Here is a 15616-nt window from a genome sequence, read left to right on the forward strand (position 1 = left end):
TAACTCATTAAAGAAAAACAGGTGACGGGGCTAGGTTGAATGATGATGTTGAGGAATAAGATAGTTCAAATATTGTAAAATGAATTGATGAAAAATATAGCAACAATTCATATCTTTTTTAAAATAATTTCTCCCTCCTTCCCTCTCCCTCTTCCTCTCCCTCTCTCTCTTTCTCTCTCACGGAAACACATACACACACATGTTAGGTGGAGTTAGACCAAGGAAGCGTGGAAAAAATGAAGATGCCAACAATAATTTTCAAGTTTCTAGGATAATTTTGTTCAGGAAAAATTTATAAACACATCCCACCAGCCAAAACTGAATAGATTATACATACCTGAGTAAATATTATTACAAATTCCACTTAGGCTACAGTAAAGAACAAATAATAAACATCAAAATCATTTGATAGCTACCTGAAAAGCATTATGATTTGTAATACTTTATCAATTGTTAACAATTTAGTAATCGTAATAGTTGTCTTTTATTGTATATTTTATTGCTTTACAAGTATCAAATTATTTAGTCTTCATATCCACCCTGTAAACTTGATATTATTGTTTCAACGTGGGGAGGCAGTGCCATTCAATGGTTAAGAGGCACACAGCCTGAGTCTATGTCCTGTCTCTGTCACGAGCTTGGTGAATGACCTTGGGCAAGTTATTCAACTCCTTGTAGCCCCAACTTCCCTCTTAATAAAATGGACTTAATAATAACTCATGGAACCATCATAAAGATTAAATGTATATATTCAATATATGTAATGTGTTTATTTAATATATGTAAGAAGAAGAAGAATGCCCAGACATAGTAAACACTATAAAAGTGTTGATGTATTATTTATACTCAAACCAAAATTATTTTTTATTTTGATGGTGTCTCTCTGCTTTTTTACTCAATTGTTTTTTATTAGTGAGAGCAGGAGCCATGCAGAGGGGGCTGTAATCTCATGGGTAGGGGGGACATTGTTATATTATATATGCATATATATGCACTTTGGAGATACATGTTGGCTATGTGAGTTAATGAAATTGGAATATGATTGATTATACTTGCATCAAAACAGTTTTAACATGTTTTGCTGTTTGCCTAAAAATAGTTTTTCTGTTGAACATCATAGAACTTGTTGGAAAAGACTTGTGGAAATTTGGCTTTTCTCAATTTGGATGGCCTCTACACATACACCTTTTTAAATCTAAATGCTAAGTGTCGAATTTTTTTTTTTAAACAAATGGAATGTCTTTTAGATGTTATGAAAGATTGCTCTTAATATAAATGTTTTTCCTTAAGTTTAATTTTGTTTTAACATAGAAACAAACCAAAACAAACACTTATGTGGTTAACTTTTGAAATTTGTATTTTCTTAAAGTTCCTTTTTTTCCAATTTATTAAAGAGAGAAAAATGTAGAAAAGAATGCTTTTCTTTGCTCTATATGAAAGTATGGTTGAAGAGCCAGTTATATGTTGTGATAAAATGTCATGTATGTAATAATGATGCAACAAGCATGTTTGTACCTTGATATTTTTTCAGAGTTTGAAAAACTAGTGAGCTGGTTTTAGGTATTATGTCAGAATTGTTGAGCTGATAATATAACTTTTAAATACTATTATTTCGGCAGGCAGTAAAATTTGTTTGTTTCCAAGAAAACTGTTAGCTGTCTAAGCTCTCTAAATGTGTTACAAAATTCCTAAAGATGGGAAAAAGTGAAACTAAGTGGAACTTGATTAGGTAGATCGGGAAGTTTATATTTGACCCCCAATGAAGTGATCTGATGACTTCAGTGAATGAGCAGGTTGTAATTGCTGTGTATATTTTGTACAATTCATAATCATCTTCCTCAGGCTTTTCTTAATAGATCCTAGTAATGTCTTTCAGTTTTATGTGTATTTAGGAATAATACTGATTTTCCCATGTCTTTCTTTCTAGGCATTGAAGAAACAAGAAGCTAAAGCAGAGGAGAATGAGGGAGTAATGAAAAATAAGCTAAGACAAAGTGAAACTGAAAAGAGTAAAGTAAGATTTTGAAAATTAACATTTTTTTTGAATTTTTGAATTTTATTTAATTTATTTTTTTATACAGCAGGTTCTTATTACTTATCTATTCAATACATATTGGCGTATATATGTCAATCTCAATCTCCCAATTCATCCCACCACCACCACCGCCCCTGCCACTTTCCCCCCTTGGTGTCCATACGTTTGTTCTCTACATCTGTGTCCCAATTTCTGCCCTGCAAACTGGTTCATCTGTACCATTTTTCTAGGTTCCACATATATGCATTAATATACGATATTTGTTTTTCTCTTTCTGACTTACTTCACTCTGTATGACAGTCTCTAGATCCAACCACGTCCCTACAAATGACCCAATTTCATTCCTTTTTATGGCTGAATAATATTCCATTGTATATATGTACCACATCTTCTTTATCCATTCGTCTGTAGATGGACATTTAGGTTGCTTCCATGACCTGGCTATCATAAATAGTGCCGCAACGAACACTGTGGTGCATGTGTCTTTTTGAATTATGGTTTTCTCTGGGTATATGCCCAGTAGTGGGATTACTGGGTCATACGGTAATTCAATTTTTAGTTAATTTTAAGAAACCGCCATACTGTTCTCCATAGTGGCTGTATCAGTTTACATTCCCACCAACAGTGCAAGAGGGTCCCCTTTTCTCCACACCCTCTCCAGCATTTGTTGTTTGTAGATTTTCTATGATGCCCATTCTAACTGGTGTGAGGTGATACCTCATTGTAGTTTTGATTTCCATTTCTCTAATAATTAGTGATGTTGAGCAGCTTTTCATGTGCTTCTTGGCCATCTGTATTTCTTCTTTGGAGAAATGTCTGTTTACGTCTTCTGCCCATTTTTTGATTGGGTTGTTTGTTTTTTTAATATTGAGCTGCATGAGCTGTTTATATATTTTGGAGATTAATCCTTTGTCCGTTGATTTGTTTGCAAATATTTTCTCCCATTCTGAGGGTTGTCTTTTTGTCCTGTTTGTAGTTTCCTTTGCTTTGCAAAAGCTTTTAAGTTTCATTAGGTCCCGTTTGTTTATTTTTGTTTCTATTTCCATTACTCTAGGAAGTGGATCAAAAAAGATCTTGCTGTGATTTATGTCAGAGAGTGTTCTTCCTATGTTTTCCTCTAAGAGTTTTATAGTGTCTGGTCTTACATTTAGGTCTTTAATCCATTTTGAGTTTATTTTTGTGTATGGTGTTAGGGAATGTTCTAATTTCATTCTTTTACATGCAGCTGTCCAGTTTTCCCAGCCCCACTTATTGAAGAGACTGTCTTCTCCATTGTATATCCTTGCCTCCTTTGTTATAGATTAGTTGACCATAGGTGCGTGGGTTTATCTCTGGGCTTTCTGTCCTGTTCCACTGAGCTATGTTTCTGTTTTTGTGCCAGTACCATATTGTCTTGATTACTGTAGCTTGGTAGTATAGTGAAGTCAGGGAGTATGACTCCTCCAGCTCCGTTTTTTTCCCTCAAGACTGCTTTGGCTATTCGGGGTCCTTTGTGTCTCCAAACAAATTTTAAGATTTTTTTGTTCTAGTTCTGTAAAAAATGCCACTGGTAATTTTGATAGAGATTGCATTGAAACTGTAGATTGCTTTGGGTAGTATAGTCATTTTCACAAAATTGATTCTTCCAATCCAAGAACATGGTATCTCTCTCCATCTGTTTGTGTCATCTTCGATTTCTTTTATCAGTGTCTTATAGTTTTCTGAGTACAGGTCTTTTACCTCCTTAGGTAGGTTTATTCCTAGGTATTTTATTCTTTTTGTTGCAATGGTGAATGGGAGTGTTTCCTTAATTTCTCTTTCTGATCTTTCATTGTTAGTGTATAGGAATGCAAGAGATTTTTGTGCATTAATTTTGTATCCTGCAACTTTACCAAATTCATTGGTTAGCTCTAGTAGTTTTCTGGTGGCATCTTTAGGACTCTCTATGTATAGTATCATGTCATCTGCAAACTGTGACAGTTTTACTTCTTCTTTTCTGATTTGTATTCCTTTTTCTTCTCTGATTGCCGTGGCTAGGACTTCCAAAACTATGTTAAATAATAGTGGTGAGAGTGGACATCGTTGTCTTTTTGCTGATCTTAGAGGGAGTGCTTTCAGTTTTTCACCATTGAGAATGATGTTTGCTATGGGTTTGTCGTGTTTGGCCTTTATTATGTTGAGGTAAGTTCCCTCTCTGCCCACTTTCTGGAGAGTTTTTATCATAAATGGGTGTTGAATTTTGTCAAAAGCTTTTCCTGAATCTATTGAGATGATTGTATGGTTTTTATTCTTCAATTTGTTAATGTGGTGTATCACATTGATTGATTTGTGTATATTGAAGAATCGTTGCATCCCTGGGATATATTCCACTTGATCATGGTGTATGATCTTTCAATGTGTTTGTTAGTATTTTGTTGAGGATTTTTGCATCTATATTCATCAGTGATATTGGTCTGTAATTTTCTTTTTTTGTAGTATCTTTGTCTGGTTTTGGTATCAGGGTGGTGGTGGCCTCGTAGAATGACTTTGGGAGTGTTCCTCCCTCTGAAATTTTTTGGAAGAGTTTGAGAAGGATGGGTGTTAGCTCTTCTCCAAATGTTTGATAGAATTCACCTGTGAAGCCATGAGGTCCTGAACTTTTGTTTGGTGGAAGATTTTTAGTCACAGTTTCAATTTCATTACTTGTGATTGGTCTGTTCATATTTTCTGTTTCTTCCTGGGGCAGTCTTGAAAGGTTATACCTTTCTAAGAATTTGTCCATTTCTTCCAGGTTGTCCATTTTATTGGCATAGAGTTGCTTGTAGTAGCCTCCTAGGATGCTTTGTATTTCTGCGGTGTCTGTTGTAACTTTTCCTTTTTTCATTGCTAATTTTATTGATTTGAGTCCTCTCCCTCTTTTTCTTGATGAGTCTGGCTAAAGGTTTATCAATTTTGTTTATCTTCTCAAAAAACCAGCTTTTACTTTTATTGATCTTTGCTATTGTTTTCTTTGTTTCTATTTCATTTATTTCTGCTGTGATCTTTATGAGTTCTTTCCTTCTACTAACTTTGGGTTTTGTTTGTTCGTCTTTCTCTAGTTCCTTTAGGTGTAAGGTTAGATTGTTTATTTGAGATGTTTCTTGTGTCTTGAGGTAGGCTTGTATAGCTATACACTTACCTCTTAGAACTGCTTTTGCTGCATCCCATAGGTTTTGGATCGTCATGTTTTCATTGTAATTTGTCTCTAGGTATTTTTCTATTTCCTCTTTGATTTCTTCAGTGGTCTCTTGGTTATTTAGTAACGTATTGTTTAGCCTCCATGTGTTTGTGTTTTTTATGGTTTTTTCCCCTGTAATTGATTTCTAATCTCATAGTGTTGTGGTTGGAAAAGATGTTTGATATGATTTCAGTCTTCTTAAATTTACCAAGGCTTGATTTGTGACCCAAGATGTGATCTATCCTGGAGAATGTTCTGTGCGCACTTGAGAAGAAAGTGTAATCTGCTGTTTTTGGATGGAATGTCCTATAAATATCAATTAAATTTATCAGGTCTATTGTGTCATTTAAAGCTTGTGTGTCGTTATTAATTTTCTGCCTGGATGACCTGTCCATTGGTGTGAGTGAGGTGTTAAAGTCCCCCACTGTTATTGTGTTACTGTCAATTTCCTCTTTTAGAGCTGTTAGCAGTTGCCTTATGTATTGAGGTGCTCCTATGTTGGGTGCATATATATTTATAATTGTTATATCTTCTTCTTGGATTGATCCCTTGATCATTATGTAGTGTCCTTCCTTGTCTCTTGCTACATTCTTTATTTTAAAGTCTATTTTATCTGATACGATTATTGCTACTCCAGCTTTCTTTTGATTTCCATGTGCATGGAATATCTTTTTCCATTCCCTCACTTTCAATCTGTATGTGTCCCTAGGTCTGAAGTGGGTCTCCTGTAGACAGCATATAGATGGGTCTTGTTTTTGTATCCTTTCAGTGAGCCTGTGTCTTTTGGTTGGAGCATTTAATCCATTCACGGTTAAGGTAATTATCGATATGTATGTTCCTATTACCATTTTCTTAATTGTTATTGGTTTGTTTTTGTAGGTCCTTTTCTTCTCCTGTGTTTCCCAGTTAGAGAAGTTCCTTTAGCATTGGTTGTAGAGCTGGTTTGGTGGTGCTGAATTCTCTTAGCTTTTGCTTGTCTGTAAAGCTTTTGATTTCTCCCTCGAATCTGAATGAGATCCTTGCCAGGTAGAGTAATCTTGGTTGTAGGTTCTTCCCTTTCTTCACTGTAAATATATCATGCCACTCCCTTCTGGCTTGTAGAGTTTCTGCTGAGAAATCAGCTGTTAACATTATGGGAGTTCCCTTGTATGTTATTTGTCGTTTTATCCTTGTTGCTTTCATTAATTTTTCTTTGTCTTTAATTTTTGTCAAGTTGATTACTGTGTGTCTCGGCGTGTTTCTCCTTGGATTTATCCTACCTGGGACTCTCTGCGCTTCCTGGACTTGGGTGGCTATTTCCTTTCCCATGTTAGGGAAGTTTTCAACTATAATCTCTTCAAATATTTTCTCGGGTCCTTTCTCTCTCTCTCTTCTCCTTCTGGGACCCCTATAATGCGAATGTTGTTGCGTTTAATGTTGTCCCAGAGGTCTCGTAGGCTGTCTGCATTTCTTTTCATTCTTTTTTCTTTATTCTGTTCCGTGACAGTGAATTCTACCATTCTGTCTTCCATGTCACTTATCCGTTCTTCTGCCTCAGTTATTCTGCTATTGATTCCCTCTATTATAGTTTTCATTTCAGTTATTGTGTTGTTCATCTCTGATTGATTGTTCTTTAATTCTTCTAGGTCTTTGTTAAACATTTCTTGCATCTTCTCGATCTTTGCCTCCATTCTTTTTCTGAGGTCCTGGATCATCTTCACTATCATTATTCTGAATTCTTGTTCTGGAAGGTTGCTTATCTCCACTTCATTTAGTTGTTTTTCTGGCGTTTTATCTTGTTCCTTCATCTGGTACAAAGTCCTCTGCCTTTTCATCTTGTCTATCTTTCTGTGAATGTGGTTTTCCTTCCACAGGGTGCAGAATTGTAGTTATTCTTGCTTCTGCTGTCTCCCCTTTGAAAATTAACTTTTAAAGAGTCATGCTGTTTGGGGCCAGTGATATTCATTGAGTACCTTGGAAAGTGTCCCTGAGGTCATTTGTTAGAGTGCAGTGAAGCCTTTATGTTTTGATGTGGAGTCACTTGGCTTGAGGGCTCTGCCACTCTCTGCTGCTTGCTCTTGGAAACATACACAGGTAGTTCGCTACCTTGTCTCCTGGCCGCTCTCCTTTTCTAGAGGCAAATTAAACTTGACCATTCCTTGCTGGAGAACATTTAAAGAGGTTGACTTTACTGTAGGGTTGGGAAAGACCTGTTGTTTAAAGGTTGAGTATTTTGCATCTACTCATTTTTGTTATAGAAGATAGGAACAGTTACCAGCCTAGTTCCGAAAAATCCTCTATTCTCATTAAATATTAAGTATCTTTGATATGAATTCATGTCTGTGAGGCTATAGAGCGTAGCATTTTAGAGCTAGAAAGTAACTCAGAGGCCAAACAACTCTTTTCAATTTGCAAATGAGTAGATTAAAGGCCAAGCCCAAGGTAATGAATGATAAAGTGAAAATTTGCTTGTGATATAATTTTCTTTACTCCGTGTTGCCTTTTCTATCTACCCTTACCTCCTTTATTTTATTTCACCAACCTATGTAAAGTTGCATGATGCGTCCATGCTGCCTTTACGGTGGTAAACAAGGTACATCAGGTCATCAAGTTTGCTCTTTGGGAGTTGTAAATGCTGATATTACCCAGGAAACATGACCAGTATGGGCCCTGGTAGATTTTGAAACGATGATGACTTCAGTGTGATTTCTTCCCTTTTTTTTTTTTTAAGTAAAAATGATAGGTCACTTTTACTAATAGTTTTTCATTAATAGTGCAAACATTTTCCATATATTTATAGACAGTTTAATTTCTTTTGTGAACTACCCATTTTCAAACTAGGATTTTTTTTTTTAAACATCTTTATTGGAGTATAATTGCCTTACAATGGTGTGTTAGTTTCTGCTTTATAACAAAGTGAATCAGTTATACACATACAATGTGTTCCCATATCTCTTCCCTCTTGCATCGCCCTGCCTCCCACCCTCCCCATCCCACCCCTGTAGGTGGTCACAAAGCACCGAGCTGATCTCCCTGTGCTATGTGGCTGCTTCCCACTAGCTATCTATTTTACATTTGGTAGTGTATATATGTCCATGACACTCTCTTACCCTGTCACATCTCACCCCACCCCCTCCCCATATCCTCAAGTCCATTCTCTAGTAGGTCTGTGTCTTTATTCCCGTCTTGCCACTAGGTTCTTCATGGCCTTTTTTTTTTTTTATTTCCTTAGATTCCGTATATATGTGTTAGCATACTGTATTTGTTTTTCTCTTTCTGACTTACTTCACTCTGTATGACAGACTCTAACTCCATCCACCTCATTACAAATACCTCCATTTCATTTCTTTTTATGGCTGAGTAATATTCCATTGTATATATGTGCCACATCTTCTTTATCCATTCATCTGTCGATGGACATTTAGGTTGCTTCCATGTCCTGGCTATTGTAAATAGAGCTGCAATGAACATTTTGGTACATGACTCTTTTTGAACTATGGTTTTCTCAGGGTATATGCCCAGGAGTGGGATTGCTGGGTCGTATGGTAGTTCTATTTGTAGTTTTTTAAGGAACCTCCATACTGTTCTCTATAGTGGCTGTATCAATTTATATTCCCACCAACAGTGCAAGAGTGTCCCCTTTCCTCCACACCCTCTCCAGCGTTTATTGTTTCTAGATTTTTTGATGATGGCCATTCTGACCGGTGTGAGATGATATCTCATTGTAGTTTTGATTTGCATTTCTCTAATGATTAAGGATGTTGAGCATTCTTTCATGTGTCTGTTGGCCATCTGTATATCTTCTTTGGAGAAATGTCTATTTAGGTCTTCTGCCCATTTTTGGATTGGGTTGTTCTTTTTTTGTTATTGAGCTGCATGAGCTGCTTGTAAATCTTGGAGATTAATCCTTTGTCAGTTGCTTCATTTGCAAATATTTTCTCCCATTCTGAGGGTTGTCTTTTGGTCTTGTTTATGGTTTCCTTTGCTGAGCAAAAGCTTTTAAGTTTCATTAGGTCCCATTTGTTTATTTGTGTTTTTATTTCCATTTCTCTAGGAGGTGGGTCAAAAAGGATCTTGCTGTGATTTATGTCATAGAGTGTTCTGCCTATGTCTTCCTCTAAGAGTTTGATAGTGTCTGGCCTTACACTTAGGTCTTTAATCCATTTTGAGTTTATTTTTGTGCATGGTGTCAGGGAGTGTTCTAATTTCATACTTTTACATGTACCTGTCCAATTTTCCCAGCACCACTTATTGAAGAGGCTGTCTTTTCTCCACTGTATATGCTTGCCTCCTTTATCAAAGATAAGGTGACCATATGTGCGTGGGTTTATCTCTGGGCTTTCTATCCTGTTCCAATTATCTATATTTCTGTTTTCGTGCCAGTACCAAACTGTCTTGATTACTGTAGCTTTGTAATATAGTCTGAAGTCAGGGAGCCTGATTCCTCCAGCTCCATTTTTCGTTCTCAAGATTGCTTTGGCTATTTGGGGTCTTTTGTGTCTCCATACAAATTGTGAAATTTTTTGTTCTAGTTCTGTGAAAAATGCCAGTGGTAGTTTGATAGGGATTGCATTGAATCTGTAGATTGCTTTGGGTAGTAGAGTCATTTTCACAATGTTGATTCTTCCAATCCAAGAACATGGTATATCTCTCCATCTATTTGTATCATCTTTAATTTCTTTCATCAGTGTCCTATAATTTTCTGCATACAGGTCTTTTGTCTCCTTAGGTAGGTTTATTCCTAGATATTTTATTCTTTTTGTTGCAATGGTAAACGGGAGTGTTTTCTTAATTTCATTTTCAGATTTTTCGTCATTAGTGTATAGGAATGCAAGAGATTTCTGTGCATTAATTTTGTATCCTGCTACTTTACCAAATTCATTGGTTAGCTCTAGTGGTTTTCTGGTAGCATCTTTAGGATTCTCTATGTATAGTATCATGTCATCTGCAAACAGTGACAGCTTTACTTCTTCTTTTCCGATTTGGATTCCCTTTATTTGTTTTTCTTCTCTGATTCCTGTGGCTGACACTTCCAAAACTATGTTGAATAATAGTGGTGAGAGTGGGCAACCTTGTCTTGTTCCTGATCTTAGTGGAATTGGTTTCAGTTTTTCACCATTGAGGACAATGTTGGCTGTGGGTTTGTCATATATGGCCTTTATTATGTTGAGGAAAGTTCCCTCTATGCCTACTTTCTGTAGGGCTTTTATCATAAATGGGTGTTGAATTTTGTCAAAAGCTTTCTCTGCATCTATTGAGATGATCATATGGTTTTTCTCCTTCAATTTGTTAATATGATGTATCACGTTGATTGATTTGCGTATATTGAAGAATCCTTGCATTCTTGGGATAAACTGCACTTGATCATGGTGTATGATCCTTTTAATGTGCTGTTGGATTCTGTTTGCTAGTATTTTGTTGAGGATTTTTGCATCTATGTTCATTAGTGATATTGGCCTGTAGTTTTCTTTCTTTGTGACATCTTTGTCTGGTTTTGGTATCAGGGTGATGGTGGCCTTGTAGAATAAGTTGGGGAGTGTTCCTCCCTCTGCAATATTTTGGAAGAGTTTGAGAAGGATAGGTGTTAGCTCTTCTCTAAATGTTTGATAGAATTCACCTGTGAAGCCATCTGGTCCTGGGCTTTTGTTTGTTGGAAGTTTTTTAATCACAGTTTCAATTTCAGTGCTTGTGATTGGTCTGTTCATATTTTCTATTTCTTCCTGGTTCAGTCTCGGCAGGTTGTGCATTTCTAAGAATCTGTCCATTTCTTCCAGGTTGTCCATTTTATTGGCATAGAGTTGCTTGTAGTAATCTCTCATGATCGTTTGTATTTCTGCAGTGTCAGTGGTTACTCTCCTTTTTCATTTCTAATTCTATTGACTTGAGTCTTCTCCCTTTTTCTCTTGATGAGTCTGGCTAATGGTTTATCAATTTTGTTTATCTTCTCAAAGAACCAGCTTTTAGTTTCATTGATTTTTGCTATTGTTTCCTTCATTTCTTTTTCATCTATTTCTGATCTGATCTTTATGATTTCTTTCCTTCTGCTAGCTTCGGGGTTTTTTTGCTCTTCTTTCTCTAATTGCTTTAGGTGCAAGGTTAGGTTGTTTATTCGAGATGTTTCCTGTTTCTTGATGTAGGCTTGTATTGCTATAAACTTCCCTCTTAGAACTGCTTTTGCTGCATCCCATAGGTTTTGGGTCGTCGTGTCTCCATTGTCATTTGTTTCTAGGTATTTTTTGATTTCCCCTTTGATTTCTTCAGTGATCACTTCGTTATTAAGTAGTGTATTGTGTAGCCTCCATGTGTTTGTATTTTTTACAGATCTTTTCCTGTAATTGATATCTAGTCTCATAGCGTTGTGGTCGGAAAAGATACTTGATACTATTTCAATTTTCTTAAATTTACCAAGGCTTGATTTGTGACCCAAGATATGATCTATCCTGGAGAATGTTCCATGAGCACTTGAGAAAAATGTGTATTCTGTTGTTTTTGGGTGGAATGTCCTATAAATATCCATTAAGTCCATCTTGTTTAATGTATCATTTAAAGCTTGTGTTTCCTTATTTATTTTCATTTTGGATGATCTGTCCATTGGTGAAAGTGGGGTGTTAAAGTCCCCTACTATGATTGTGTTACTGTCGATTTCCCCTTTTATGGCTGTTAGTATTTGCCTTATGTATTGAGGTGCTCCTATGTTGGGTGGATAAATATTTACAATTGTTATACCTTCCTCTTGGATCGATCCCTTGATCATTATATAGTGTCCTTCTTTGTCTCTTGTAATAGTCTTTATTTTAAAGTCTATTTTGTCTGATATGAGAATTGCTACTCCAGCTTTCTTTTGATTTCCATTTGCATGGAATATCTTTTTCCATCCCCTCACTTTCAGTCTGTATGTGTCTCTAGGTCCAAAATGGATCTCTTGTAGACAGCATATATATGGGTCTTGCTTTTGTATCCATTCAGCCAGTCTGTGTCTTTTGGTGGGAGCATTTAATCCATTTACATTTAAGGTAATTATCTATATGTATGTTCCTATTCCCATTTTCTTAAATATTTTGTGTTTGTTATTGTAGGTGTTTTCCTTCTCTTGTGTTTCTTGCCTAGAGAAGTTCCTTTAGCATTTGTTGTAAAGCTGGTTTGGTGGTGCTGAACTCTCTCAGCTTTTGCTTGTCTGTAAAGGTTTTAATTTCTCCATCACATCTGAATGAGATCCTTGCTGGGTAGAGTAATCTTGGTTGTAGGTTTTTCTCCTTCATCACTTTAAGTATATCCTGCCACTCCCTTCTGGCTTGCAGAGTTTCTGCTCAAAGATCAGCTGTTAACCTTATGGGGATTCCCTTGTGTGTTATTTGTTGTTTTTCCCTTGCTGCTTTTAATATGTTTTCCTTATATTTAATTTTTGACAGTTTGATTAATATGTGTCTTGGCGTGTTTCTCCTTGGGTTTATCCTGTATGGGACTCTCTGTGCTTCCAGGACTTGATTAACTGTTTCCTTTCCCATATTAGGGAAGTTTTCAACTATAATGTCTTCAAATATTTTCTCAGTCCCTTTCCTTTTCTCTTCTTCTTCTGGGACCCCTATAATTCGAATGTTGGTGCGTTTAATGTTGTCCCAGAGGTCTCTGAGACTGTCCTCAGTTCTTTTCATTCTTTTTTCTTTATTCTGCTCTGCAGTAGTTATTTCCACTATTTTATCTTCCAGGTCACTTATCTGTTCTTCTGCCTCAGTTATTCTGCTATTGATCCCGTCTAGAGTATTTTTAATTTTATTTATTGTGTTTTTTGTCGTTGCTTGGTTCCTTTTTAGTTCTTCTACATCCTTGTTAAATGTTTCTTGCATTTTGTCTATTCTATTTCCAAGATTTTGGATCATCTTTACTATCATTATTCTGAATTCTTTTTCAGGTAGACTGCCTATTTCCTCTTCATTTGTTAGGTCTGGTGTGTTTTGACCCTGCTCCTTCACCTGCTGTGTGGTTTTTTGTCTTCTCATTTTGCTTATCTTACTGTGTTTGGGGTCTCCTTTTCACAGGCTGCAGGTTCGTAGTTCCCATTGTTTTTGGTATCTGTCCCCAGTGGCTAAGGTTGGTTTAGTGGGTTGTGTAGGCTTCCTGGTGGAGGGGACTAGTGCCTGTGTTCTGGTGGATGAGGTTGGATCTTGTCTTTCTGGTGGGCACGTCCACGTCTGGTGGTGTGTTTTGGGGTGTTTGTGGCCTTATTATGATTTTAGGCAGCCTCTCTGCTAATGGATGGGGCTGTGTTCCTGTCTTGCTAGTTGTTTGGCATAGGGTGTCCAGCACTGTAGCTTGCTGGTCGTTGAATGAAGCTGGGTCTTGATGTTGAGATGGAGATCTCTGAGAGATTTTCGCCATTTGGTATTACGTGGAGCTGGAAGGTCTCTTGTGGACCAGTGTTCTGAAGTTGGCTCTCCCACCTCAGAGGCACAGCCCTGATGCCTGGCTGGAGCACGAAGAGCCTTTCTTCCACACGGCTCAGAATAAAAGGGAGAAAAAAATAGAAAGAAAGAAAGAAAGAAAGAGGATAAAATAAAATAAAATAAAACTATTATAATAAAAAATAAGAAAAAAATTAAGAATAAATTTATTAAGAAAATTTTTTTTTATTTTTAAAAATAGATTTATTAATTTTTTGTAATAAAAAAATAAGAAAAAATTAAGAAAAAATTTATTAAGAAAAAATTTTTAATTTTTTAAAATAAAAAATATGAAAAAACTTACTAAAAATTTTTTTTAATTTCTAAAAAAAGGAAATAAGGAAAAAATTATTAAGAAAACATTTATTAGGAAAAAAAATTTTTTTTAAGTAAAAAAAAAAAAAAACAAAAAAAAAACGGACGGACCTAACCTTAGGACTAATGGTGAAAGCAAAGCTATACAGAAAAAATCTCACCCAGAAGCATACACATATACACTCAAAAAAAAAGGAAAAGGGGAAAAATTAATATATCCTGCTCCCAAAGTCCACCTCCTGAATTTGGGATGATTCGTTGTCTATTCAGGTATTCAACAGATGCAGGCACATCAAGTTGTTTGTGGAGCTTTAATCCGCTGCTTTTGAGGCTGCTGGGAGAGATTTCCCTTTCTCTTCTTTGTTCGTACAGCTCCCGGGGTTCAGCTTTGGATTTGGACCCGCCTCTGCATGTAGGTCGCCTGAGGGCGTCTGTTCCCCACCCAGACAGAACGGGGCTAAAGGAGCAGCTGCTTCGGGGGCTCTGGCTCACTCAGGCCGGGGGCAGGGAGGGGTACTGAGGAGGCGGGGCGAGCCTGCGGTGGCAGAGGCCAGCATGACGTTGCAGCAGCCTGAGACGCGCCGTGCGTTCTCCCGGGGAAGTAGTCCTCGGATCACGGGAGCCTGGCAGTGGCGGGCTGCACTGGCTCCTGGGAGGGGCGGTGTGGAGAGTGACCTGTGCTCGCACACAGGCTTCTTGGTGGCAGCAGCAGCAGCCCTAGCGTCTCCTGTCCGTCTCTGGGATCTGCGCTGATAGCCACGGCTTGCGCCCGCCTCTGGAGTTCGTTTAGGCAGCGCTCTGAATCCCCTCTCCTTGCGCGCCGCGAAACAAAGAGGCAAGAAAAAGTCTCTTGCCTCTTCGGCAGCTGCAGACTTTTTCCCGGACTCCCTCCCAGCTAGCACCGAAGCCCGAGCCTCAGCTCCCAGCCCCCGCCCGCCCTGGCGGCTGAGCAGACAAGCCTCTCGGGCTGGTGAGTGCTACTCAGCACCGATCCTCCGTGCGGTAATCTCTCCGCTTTGCCCTCCGCGCTCCTCTGGCTGTGCTCTCCTCCGTGGCTCCGAAGCTTCCCCCTCCGCCACCCCCCATCTCCGCCCGCGAAGGGGCTTCCTAGTGTGTGGAAACCTTTCCTCCTTCACAGCTCCCTCCCACTGGTGCAGGTCCCGTCCCTATTCTTTTGTCTCTGTTATTTCTTTTTTCTTTTGCCCTACCCAAGTACGTGGGGATTTTCTTGCCTTTTGGGAGGTCTGAGGTCTTCTGCCAGAGTTCAGTGGGTGTTCTGTAGGAGCAGTTCCACGTGTAGATGTATTTCTACTGTATCTGTGGGAAGGAAGGTGATCTCCGCGTCTTACTCTTCCGCCATCTTGCCTCGTCCCCCCTCTTCCCTTTTTATTTGTTTATAGAAACAAGAGAACAGGTCAGATAATATTTTGTGTGGATTCTCTGCTTCCACATGTCCTTTATAGTTGATTTACAGTTGGCCCTTGAACAATGGGGGCTTAGGTGCCCTGACCCTCTGTGCAGTCAAAAATCCGAGTATAACATGTAGTCAGCTCTCCGTATTTGCAGTTTCTCTCTAGCCATGGTTCCACATATGTGAATTCAATCCTATAGTACTGTAGTATTTACGAGTGAAAAAAATCCTTGTATAAGTGGACTTGTGCAGTTCAAACCCAT

General features: G+C 37.8%; 1 protein-coding gene across 4 annotated transcripts in view; it reads left to right on the plus strand.

Annotated features, from left to right (window-relative positions):
* CEP128 (centrosomal protein 128) overlaps window positions 1-15616 on the plus strand; it is a 444997-nt gene that overhangs the window by 96171 nt on the left and 333210 nt on the right. For all 4 annotated transcript variants that reach the window (XM_082384674.1, XM_082384675.1, XM_082384676.1 and 1 more), the window contains exon 10: window positions 1928-2014. In XM_082384674.1, the coding sequence (XP_082240800.1) occupies window positions 1928-2014 (87 nt within the window). The remainder of the gene's footprint in view (window positions 1-1927; window positions 2015-15616) is intronic.

This window comes from Balaenoptera borealis (assembly GCF_965194805.1).
Source record: "Balaenoptera borealis genome assembly, chromosome: 3".
NCBI classification, from domain to species: Eukaryota; Metazoa; Chordata; class Mammalia; order Artiodactyla; family Balaenopteridae; genus Balaenoptera; species Balaenoptera borealis.